At 55.4% G+C, this 10733-nt stretch overlaps 1 protein-coding gene across 5 annotated transcripts; it reads right to left on the minus strand.

Moving 5' to 3' along the window:
• Positions 1-4689: 4689 nt before the first annotated feature.
• LOC111776177 (uncharacterized) lies at positions 4690-9854 on the minus strand. Of its 5 annotated transcripts, none has more exons than XR_011424245.1 (4): positions 9475-9854; positions 9149-9285; positions 7899-8168; positions 4690-7080 (listed from the first exon to the last, which is right to left on the minus strand). XR_011424245.1 is itself a non-coding variant. In XM_070230698.1 (4 exons), exons 1-3 carry the CDS (start codon positions 9533-9535, stop codon positions 8125-8127), a joined length of 693 nt encoding a protein of 230 aa, XP_070086799.1. In that variant the 5' UTR covers positions 9536-9854; the 3' UTR covers positions 4690-7080; positions 7899-8124. The 5 variants fall into 5 exon arrangements, 3 of the variants coding, with proteins under 3 accessions (XP_070086799.1, XP_070086800.1, XP_070086801.1); XM_070230698.1 differs by having other exon boundaries at positions 7899-8619; XM_070230699.1 differs by having other exon boundaries at positions 4692-6439; positions 7899-8619.
• Between the last annotated feature and the right edge of the window lie 879 nt (positions 9855-10733).

Below are 10733 nucleotides of genomic sequence, written 5' to 3' on the forward strand. Positions count from 1 at the left end.
GAAAAGGTTTTGACGATTCTTGGCAATGTTTTTGTTGCCTTTATGAAGGAGCAGATTTTCAGAGGTCCTTATTCTTCCATTCTGGAAGGGCTTGTCCCCTCAGATTGACTCTCGATTCAATACATGAAAAACATGAAGATGCAATATTTTGCTTCTGCACAAACATTAGCAAAAAGCTTTAAGATGTCTAAATCCAGCACTGGCAAAGGTGAGAGGAAATGGGCTTTCTCGCACGCAGTTGGTGGGAGTGGAACTTTCCGGATGGAAATTTGGCACTTGCCCCAACAAATTGGAATTTCAAGTCTTCTGTCTGCCTGGTGGAGCCCTCGCGTCAGAGATCCGTGGGGTTGGAGGAGCCGCGCTATCTTCCCAGGTCCGAGGGCAGAAGGAGGGCATTTGCAGAGCGGATCACAGGGGAGACCTCCACCTATTGCCCCCAGAGGGCAGGGCTCTGCGCTGTTCTGTTGGATGAAGGGGGCACTGCCCTCAGAGTTCTTCAGGAACCCCTCACAGATGGCTCTGGAAATTGGAGGGACGGAAGGGTCCCCCTTGATTTAAAATGTACCTGGGACTTCATTTCTAGGTATGACTGAGCGAAGACAGGGAGAGGTCCATGCCATTGAAAGAAGTCTATTACTCAAAGTTCCGCAGAAACCAGGGCACATGGAACCCTGCAGGGCCAGGCGAAGCCTCAACGCACCCAGGAGATGGGGAGAGACACAGGGCCAGAGAGGAGCTGGGACCGTGCCGTCACTGCTGCTGTGGTGGGGAGCAGCCAGGTGGAGGCGTTTGTGACCCGGCAGGAAGTGAAACGCACATGTTAGGGTCTGTGGATGAAGGGTTTGCAAGGCGATTTTCGCTTGTCCGCAAGAGCCAGACCCCAGGGGAGATGGAAACAGCTTTGGCTGGTAGTTTGGCCTTGCGATCAACGGATGCCAGATCATCCATAACTAAATGTGTAAGAATAGGTTAGAACACCCCTTTCGTCACAAGCTTGGGCTCCACACTCTGGGCCAAGCGTAGCAGCCCAAGAGGACAGAATGCTCTCTTGTGGGAACTGGGGGGCCCGTCCTCATTCTGCAGATGGGCAGATGGAGATCCAGACTTACAGAGGAGGGGCGGTCACATCTCCGCAGAGACTATCCTGGGGCAGGACTGGAGCCAGACGTCTGGGCCTGTGTTACGGGCCCCCGTTTCACACCCACTTTCCAACACTGGACCTCATCCTGCTTCTGTACAGTGGCTGCTGCCTGGGAGGGGCCGGGTGAGTCTGCGCTACTCCTGAACTGTGGACGTTCTCCAGCTGGAGGGGGCCTCCCCAGGCTCCCCATTCTTCCCCACACTACCCAGACTCCTATCTGGGTACAGTTGGGGGAAGCTGCCCCCCTCTCCAGCCACTGGCCCAGTCCATCCCCTCGAGGGCTCTGGAATTCTTTCCAGGGAAGCCTGACTCCTTGATGTAGGTCCTGTATCTGAAACTCTCTGCCTCCATCTCCGTCTGCCTCGGGGCTGGTCCGCGGCATCAGTGAGAACGGGGTCCCTCCTTTCCCCAGGACCCTCACCTCAGCTCTCACTTTTCCAGACCCAAGGATCCTGGGGGCAGGTCCTGAGGAGGAAGACTGCTTGTGGATCCTCCCTGTGTGGCTTCGGGGACCCCTCCCCCTCCTCTACCCACAGAGTTTGCAAGCACAGGTCTGGGTGATAACGGGAGGTTGGCACCAGGATGAACTGGCTGCCACAGCGAGCAGCCCCCACCCAGGGATGCTGCCATGCAGAATGCGCCAGCTGTTCCCAGCATCCCCATGATAGTTCCCCAAGCCACCGCCTTCTTCCCATACCCATACCAGTGCCCTTGGGTCTCAGCCCCAGAGAGAACCTGAGCCTAGAGCCTGCCCTTAATCCCAGGCTGGAGCCAAAGCACCCAGGACCCGGACCCCTGAACCCTTCTGCAGGAGATGCACTGGGCCACCCGGCAGCGGCCAGCCCAGAGACCCCGATACCATAGGGAAGCCTGGAGCCCACAGCCCGGTGCTGGGAGCCTGGAATGAGGAAGGGGGAGACCAGAATGGAGAGCCTGGCTAAAAGCCCTGCTCCATAGCCCAGAGTGGCACCGGGGACAAAGGCCAGCCGAGTGAGCTCAGCCCTGAGTACCCAGAGGCCATCCTTCAAATCTATCGTGTTCCCTTCACAGCAGTAATGGTTTTTAATAAAACGTCTGTCTGTCTGTCTTCCTTATATGGTTAGGGCACTTAGGGTTGCACCGGCCCCAGGTGGTAGCAGCCCTGGGGGGATATTTCTGGAATGAAGGAACCGGAGTTGCTGGTGTAGTTCCGTGTGCTGCCACCAGAGGGCAGGGCTGACCCACACGGTTCCCCTGGGACATCAGTGGGCACCCACGCCTTTCCCTCGGGTGGGACCGTTTCTCCTGCGAATCCGCGCTCTCCCGCCTGGGGGTGACGGGTGAGGGTGCTCTCGGCTCTGGAGCCGAGCCGCCCCTGGGGGCTGTCGTGGTCTCACTGCTCACGCGAGGTTCGTGTTTTCACTCTGGTCCTCCAACTGTGCCACCACCTCCAAGTTCAGAGCCTCTTTCTCCTCCTTCCCGGCTCAGGCTGGGGCAAGTGGCTGCTCTGTGCAGGGTTTGAGGACGCCTGGGCCACTCAGCTGTCTATCCAGGCCTCCTGTTTTCAGCCTCGCTCCTCATCCCCACCCACTGGGGTCCCTGGGTCCCCCAACCCTGAGTCCCCCCCTTTCGCGGTTACTCCTGCAGGAACTCAAGCTTCTGTCTGTTTTGCTCTGCTTGGGCCCCTCCCATTAGCACATCCATGTTTCCTGGGACATGGGTGGACAACCCTCGGCTGCTCTCAACTGTTTTCATGTTCCCTAACCCTGTGGGTTTTTAAATTTCATTTATTTACTTATTTTTTCATTTATTTACTTATTTATCATCAAAGGTAAGGTGCCCTGATTCTGAACTCTTAAAAATAAATGCTGCCCTACTTTTTTCTTCCTTTTTTTTTGGTGAGGAAGATTGGCCCTGAGCGAACTTCTATTGCCAATCTTCCTCTGTTTGTTTTTTCCTCTCCAAAGCCCCAGTACATAGTTATATATCCCAGTTGTAAGTCCTTCTATTTCCTCGATGTGGGATGCTGCCACAGCATGGCTTGATGAGCATGTGTAGGTCCACGCCCAGGATCTAAGCCCGTGAACCCCAAGCCACCGAAGTGGTGGGTGTGACCTTAACCACTAGGCCACCAGGCTGGCTCCTACCATTTTTTTTTTTTTTTACTCTTGTAAATTTCAGACTCAACAGATGGACAATTCCAGTAAAAAAGAAAAAGAAAGGAAAAAAAAAAAAAAAAAGGAAAGGAAATTAATAGGGCTCTTCAACAGTCCCCTAAAACCACCACCCTCCCAACAGCAAATCTGATATCCCCAGGTTGTTCCAAGAAAGGGAGATGGGGGTGGGGGGGGCGGGGGGGGGGGAAGAGCTGATACAGAGTAAGACCAAATTGCATGACTTGCTGGAAAAGAAGATAGAAAAACCAGCGGCCTCAGTAGGAACCTAGGGTCCCTCCCCAGCCTCCCTCGCTCCCTCCCTCCCCCTCTCAACCCAGCGCCTCTGGTGCTGGTTGTCGAATTTCAACCAGCTAGGAGTTTTGAGCCCAAAACCATTTTGACAGCAGGAAAAACTACCTGTTGCCCTTGAGCACGGCTGCATCGGTAAAGGCGGGGGGGGGGGGGGGCCACCCCGTCACTGGGAGAGAGCTCGGAGGAGGAATGGTCAGAAGGACACAGAAATGTAAGACTCCTGCCACCCGGTGCCTTGTCCTAAAGTGGAAGCTCTCCCAGGCCTCAAGGGACATGGACAGAAAAGAGGGTCTCACGTTGCTGGGCCTGGAATGCTGTCCTGGGGGGGCCGGGGGAGGCAGGCTGCTTCTCCCCTCTCAGGTCTACCTCGAACATCACCTCCTCCGAGAGCCCTCTGCCCCCATCCCTCCCGCCCATGGTCGCTGTCATTCTAAGGGAGCGTTTCATTATCTGCCAGTGACCATGATTGCTACCCTGTTTCCCTCCAGAACGGGAGCGCCGCTGCCCGACGGCAGAGGGCCCTGGTGGTCTGGGACAGCCCGCAGACCCCGCATCTCAGCCTGGCCCCACGCGCATGGGATGCAGGGCGAGTCACACCGGCCGAGATGCCGTCTAGGACGCGGTCCTAGGCCTGGGGGGCTGGCCAACCCGGGCGCAGCGGGCTGGGGGAGACCCGGCAGGAGGGGACCCCGCGCCCTCTGAGCCGCAGGGCCCCACTCACTAAGTGGTCTAAGCCACTTTCGCCCACTCGCTAAGCCTTTTAAAAAAATAAATTCCTTGTTGTGGGTTTTCAGGCGGAGTGGGGATAAATATGTGTGTTTAACAGCCACGCCTCCCCCCCCACCCCAGATTGTTCCAGGTGGTCAGTAGGTCTGGGGGTGTCACATCCTGCATGTTCTGGGGGCAATTATAGTTTTGGCCCTGTTGTTATGGAGAAGCGGAGGATGGAGCAGAGCAAAGATGTTGAAGCTGACGCAGACACTCATGTATGCAGCCAGTGTCCATAACAACGCACATCTGGGGGCCCGTGGAAGGCAGTCAACACCTTTCTCTTCCCGTGCTGAGTTTGCGATCCAGAGACACACACACAGGAGTCAGACATGTGGAAGTGACAATACCAGCTTCATTACGACGAATACTGAATGGGAGGCACCACCTGGAGCTGGGACCACATGGGCTGCCCACGTGTGCCTGCCAGCCAGGGGTCTTCTGTGAGGGAAGGGAGAAGGACCTGAGGACGGGCTGTCCCCTCGGGGAGACTGGCTGGGGTCTGCCTGGAGTACTCAGTGCCATCTGTGAGCTCAGCAGCACTGTGCAGCCAGGTGAGCAAAGGGCGGAGGGCATGGGAAGGCAGTCCATACTTCCTGGAAGTTGTCAAAATCCCTTTCCAGGAAACGTGAGGTGTGGGAGACAAGTGTTGCCCACAGCATAAGATTTTTCCAGATCCCAATTTATTTTCCAGTGAGGAAGGCCACTTTTGTAAATAATCGGATCCCTGGCACCTCATTTTCAGGTAACTGGGCATCATGCATCCCAAATATAGTCAATGGAAACTGATGTATAGCAAACAGTAACACTTTAGTGAAAAAAAGCACAGGGAGCTGTTGCCACAACTCCGTTGAAGAGCTGCATGCCAGTGACCTAAAAGGCATTGGCTGTGTGCACCAGTGGGGTCAGGGCCACGGGGAGTGGTCTTTTCTGAGGAGCGGAAGAGATCTGAAGAGCTCCGTTCTGTTACGGTGACCTCAGCCCCACAGAGGGTGGCCTCGAAGGGGTATGGGGAAGAGGGAACCCCCTGCCTTCCAGTGGGTCTGAAGAGCGGTGACTCCCCTCCATTCCAAGTGACTTGCTCAAGGGGAGACCAGACCCCCGGGGACCCTTTTCTGAAATCTATGAGAAGCTTCAGGAGACCAGACCAGCTGCGCCAATTTCCTTCCACAGAAGCTTTGACCCACAACGACCCATATCAGGATCTCTCGCGATTACTGCTCTAAAGTGTGCCTTCTAAGACTCAAGGCAGATGATTGTGAAATTACAATTCTGTCCTTTATCTGCCTTCTGCAGAACTTCAGACGTCAGGCCTGTCAGCTTTTTCTCACCAGAACAGCCCTTCCACCCACTGGCCGTGGCTGCAGCGTCCTTTCCCGCCTGCCCCAGGTCTTTGCAGGAAGGCCTGGATGATGTCGGTTCCAAACGGTCTGAGGAGATGAGAAGCAGAAGACGGCACCGTCTGTGAAGATGGAGGGCTGGAGGTGTGGCTCCTACTGGCTCCTGAGAGCCAGTTCTTGACTTTTCAAGGATTTTGTGAGCCGGTTCACATCACATTGGTAGCTTTAGATGGACCAGAGCAGGCTTATTGACACCATAGAAATTGGCAAATGCTATCATTGAGGGCTTTGTGTTCACTCAGAGAGCCGGTTGTTGGCACTCACCGTCACACCACTGCCCCACTGCCCTGCTGGCTTTACCACCTTCGGGGACCACACTCATCCTTACGGAAAGCAGTTTCCCTCCTCCTGAGTGAACCCCAAACCTGCTCCCCCTTCCTCTTGAGCATGCACACATGGCAGTAAGAGCCTACGCAGGTTTCTTCGCAACCATAAAGGCTAGAACCCGTCATCTGGACAGAAAGGATTGTAAGTCAGTCATCCATTAGCATCTGACACTAGCGACCTGCTTCTCCCTCTGGACACAGGCCCCGTGCTCTGGCCTCTGTAGGGGTGGCTTGTGGATTTTTCCCCCAGGCGAGCTCCATTCTGGGTGAGGTCCTCAGGAGTGGCGGCTCCACCATGAATGAACCTTTTGAGATGCCTTTGTCAGCAAATCAGTCTTGCAGCAGATCAAAACCAGACTAGAAGAAAGGAAAATCTGTCCAGGATAGGTTTCTTCCTTACTCTCTGCAAAATTAACATTTCATCTGAGTCTCATTTTCCCCTGAAGAAAACTAGTCCAGCACTGAAGTTCCACACACGTGAAATCTTATTTCTGTCTTCAGTTACAGGATCCTATCGTGTGGCTCACCAGAAAAGCTGTGTGGCTGGCAACCTATGGCTGAGCGTTTCTACCTAAGTCAGTCATCATTCCCACAATTCCCTGCCTTCTGGTGGTGATTCATTTTGCTAACATCTTAAGATCTTGGCACCTACGTTTATGAAAGATACTGGACCGAAACTTTTCCTGTCTCAAAATTTACTTTTTGGGTTTTGCAACAAGGCTATTCTGGTTTCCGAACACAAGTTATCCATTCTCTGGAGTTTATGTAAGATTGCCATTAATATTTTCCTAGATTTACTAATGAGGTCATCTGAGCCTGTAGATTTGTTGGTGGGAAGATTTTAAACTACAGATTCAATTTCTTGTCTCAGTTTCAGTGAGTGTTTTCTAGAAAGTTGCCCGTTTTATCCCGATTTTCAAATGTATTGGTATAGAACGTTTGGAACAGCTTCTTATAGGCTCTGTAATGATGTCTCACTTTTCTCCATTCCTAATGGACTGAGGAGAGGACAGAGATGAACAGGGCAGGCCATGGAGCAGCATGAGCCAAGCCGTGGCACAGAGAATGGACCAAGAGCTGGACCTGATTATTTGGAGGTCTGGGGCATGTGCCCCAAGGCTATAGAGGGTCCCCAGACCAGGTCCTGCTGATACTGGAGGGGTTTACCTGTTGGCAGAAGTAGCTGCCATTTGATTGGATGGTTCCATCAGCCTGGGGTCCTGGAAACAACCTGAGTGACTCTGCAGCTTGAAGCCAGAGCCAGGACAACCATCACCCCTCCTACAGGCTCTGCTGCCCTATCGGGGCCCCATTTCCTGGGCCTGACATCTCCGTGAGGCACGCTTACCCCAGGCCCCACCCCCACGCTTGCCTGAGCCCAGCTCATCGTCAACAGTCACACCCACCCATGTCACCTTCTTATGCCAGCCCTGCTCTGCATGGTCCTGCCCTCACTGGCCTCCAGCTCAACCCCCTGCCACTTTTTCTGATGCCCTCACATCCACCTTGCTCCACCACCCAGCCAGCTGAAGGCAGATGTCACCCTGGGCCACCTGCTCAGCTTGGATCAAGTGGGGACCTATCCAGGCAATAATGGCCAGGACCCTCACAGGCTGGAGCAGAGCTGGCATGGCTGTGCTGCCACAGGACCCAGACATACCCACGGCCTGGTGTCCAATGGACCCCAGAACTCAGGACAGAGCCCAAGGGGAACATGTTATCGCTTTAGCCTCAAAACTTTAACAAATAGTGCTTCTTTGCCTCCGAATAGAGGTGAGTGTCCTCCTTTGTGAATGACCCACTTATTTTCACTCACCCATCCATGTGAGTGCTATCTTCAATTTTCAGCATTAGGATGACAGGACTGTAGCATCTTTAAACAGTCTCACGTGATCACCGTTTTAGGAAATACTGACGTGGAAGCCTGGCGCTAGGGCGTCAGAGAGGGCGTCCCTCCAGTCAGCCGTGGACTCAACTCAACTCAATTCTCCACAACGAACTGTTTTTGAGAACTAAGCGTGAGCCACGCTCTCTGGTAAGCATCAGGCAACACAGCAGGAAGCAGGACCGGTTCCTGCCTCAGGAGCTTGTAAAAGCAAAGAAATCGTTTCAGTCGGCCGGGTGCTCGGGACAGGTCCCGAGAGGAAGCAGCGCAGATGGCTGAGAGAAAGAACTTGATTTCTCAGTGGCGCTGGGGTGGGGTCTGGGGAGGGTGCACGTCTGTCCCCTGCCAGGGCTCTGATGTCCACCCCCGGCCCCTGCGGCTGCTGCTGAGCCCGGAAAGGGACAACAAGTGGGTCTTGGGGCGGGCCCTTTGGGGCGGGGGAGGCCTCAGGTCCCCGTGCCAGGAGGGCCCCCTTAAGGAGCCTGTCGCAGAAGGCTGGTGGCCATGGATGCTTCTGAAGGAGCTGCAGGCCTGCCTCCCAGGCTGCTGGCTGCACCGCCAGGGCAGTCACCTCACGACCTGGGAGGACCGCCAGAGTGAGGGGCCGGATTTGCCAGTGCCACCAGCTCTGCGTCTCCTCCAGCTTGGGCACCTGGTGAAGAGGAACAAGTTGGGCTCCGCGACGGGCTTCCTGGTGCTGGCTAGAAGGGGTGCTGTTCTCCAGCCAGCACTCCTGGTCCTCTGCGCAGTGGCAGTCCTGGGGAGGCACTGAGGTCCACGGGGCAGAGAGGCAGCTGTCCCTGTCCCACAGCAGGTGCCACGAGGGCTCGCAGAAAGTGGTCTGAGTGTTGGATGCCTCTTCGGGCCGGGCCCCATGTCCCTCCCACCCCCTTTCCTCTCCACCCTCTTCCACGATGCTCTGACCCTCAGGGCCGAGCCAGTCCACCCCCCAATCTTGTCCCCTGTTCTTATCTGGGTCCCTATCCCTCTGCCCTGTCCCTATTCCATCCACCATCTCCTTATTCCTGCCCCTCGTCTGTCCTGCTGTACCTCTGTCTGGGTTCCTCGGGCCCCTCCCTATATCCCTGTCTGTCTCTCTGACTTCCTCTCTTGCTGTCTGCCCCCGCCCCTCCTCTCTCTCCTCCTCCTCTCCCCAAACCCCAACAAGAGGCGACGGCAACCTTGGAGTAGGCTCTGCAGGCCGTCCTGGGGTTTGGCGGCCTGGATGGGACTGGCAGTGGGGGCGGGTGCGCAGGGGAGCAGCAGCAGCAGGGGCGGCAGGACCAGCGGGCGCCACATGGCTGGGAGGGCTGGGCAGCTGGGAGGGGGCGAGGGGTGCGGTCAGAGGCCGTGCCCTTTGTCCAGGCCCCGCCCCTTCCCCAGGCCCCGCCTCCCATCCCGCCCAACCCCTCTATATCCCTCTTCTGTCCCCTCTCCCCGGTGTGCCAGGCCCACCGCCCCCGAGACCCCGCACCGCACGCCCAGGCGCCAGTCACTCTTCACTTGCCTGCAGCCCTGCTGTGTCTTCCGGGCGCCTGCGTGTCTGCCCGCGGCCCGGTCACCGGCATCGGCTCCCCAAGGACTGTTAGATCCAGAGAGCGCTCACCTGAGCGCCCGGGAATGCCTCCTTGAGCCCGAGCCACGCCCCCTGATGACCACGCCTCCAGCCCGAGCCACGCCCCTCCACTGCTATGCCCTAAGCTTCACACAAAGGCCACGCCCCATGACATAGCCACGCCCCATCCTCTGTGAGGCCCCGTCAATCCTATACACAAAGGCCACGCCCCCATGGCATAGCCATGCCCCATCTGCTACACCCCACCCACTGGCCACGCCCCACGACCTAGTCACGCCCACATTCTTTAACCACTCCCCTGGAGTCGAGGCAAGTCCCCACGCACTGGCCTCCTCCCTATCGCGGTGGCCACGGCCCCAAGTCAGGGCGTCGCCTCTATTTGTTGAGCAAGGCCCTGCAGACCCACCCACCCCTTGCCCCTCTTCCCTGACTCGAGTCCCGCCCTTGTCGCAGCAGGCCACGCCCCCCGAATTAAGTCACCCAGTGCTGTCAGCCCAGAACTCCTCCTTCGGGGCAGTCCTGGGTCCCTCACTCACGTCTCTAAATTCTCCATTCTTCTTGAACATATGGAGTACATTTATAATGACTGTTTTAACGTCCTTACCTACTGATTCCGTCACCTGTGTCATTTCTGGGTCCTTGTATTGACTGACTTTTCTCATCATGGGTTGTAGCTTTTGGCTTCTTTGCATGCCTAGTAATGTTTTAGTGAAAGCTTGACATTGTGAATTTTATGCTGTCAGGAGCTCACAAGTCAGCAATTCAGTGGTAGTTCACCAATTTGACAGGAACTACATAAATTTGGTTTCTTTAACGCGAAAGATTTTTTTTGTCATGATTACCAAGGTGGCAATTGGAGGGAATTATACTTTATTTCTGTGTGGCTTTCACATAATTTAATTTGGGGACTATGCTAACCATGCTGTGACACTGGTCATGATTTCCCCTCTTTGAAGAGTTTAGTTGGCAGGACAACATACGTGGGCATAATTTGGGATGGAACAAGGAACAGGGAGGGAAGTTTTTGTTCTCAGGTATAGGTGGTCTTGCATTAACGTCTTTTGAACCATTCAAGAGACTTTAGAGAAAAATCTGGAAACTTAACTGCTAAGCGGAACAGTAGTAAATACGGGAATGGGGGGCACCTCATGATGAAGGGCTGGTAGGAAAGGGGGCCTGGCCTTGCTTGA

This window comes from Equus caballus, chromosome 13 (genome assembly GCF_041296265.1).
Source record: "Equus caballus isolate H_3958 breed thoroughbred chromosome 13, TB-T2T, whole genome shotgun sequence".
Classification (NCBI taxonomy): domain Eukaryota; kingdom Metazoa; phylum Chordata; class Mammalia; order Perissodactyla; family Equidae; genus Equus; species Equus caballus.

Excerpts from the sequence above, each read along its gene's own strand:
- LOC111776177 (XM_070230698.1), bottom strand. The coding sequence starts at position 9,535 with ATGCCGGTGACCGGGCCGCGGGCAGACACGCAGGCGCCCGGAAGACAC. Across the intron at positions 9,286-9,474 it reads AAGACACAGCAGGGCTGCAG|CTGCCCAGCCCTCCCAGCCA; the intron begins GCAAGTGAAGAG and ends GCCCCCTCCCAG. Across the intron at positions 8,620-9,148 it reads CCTGCAGAGCCTACTCCAAG|GTGCCCAAGCTGGAGGAGAC; the intron begins GTTGCCGTCGCC and ends CCTCTTCACCAG.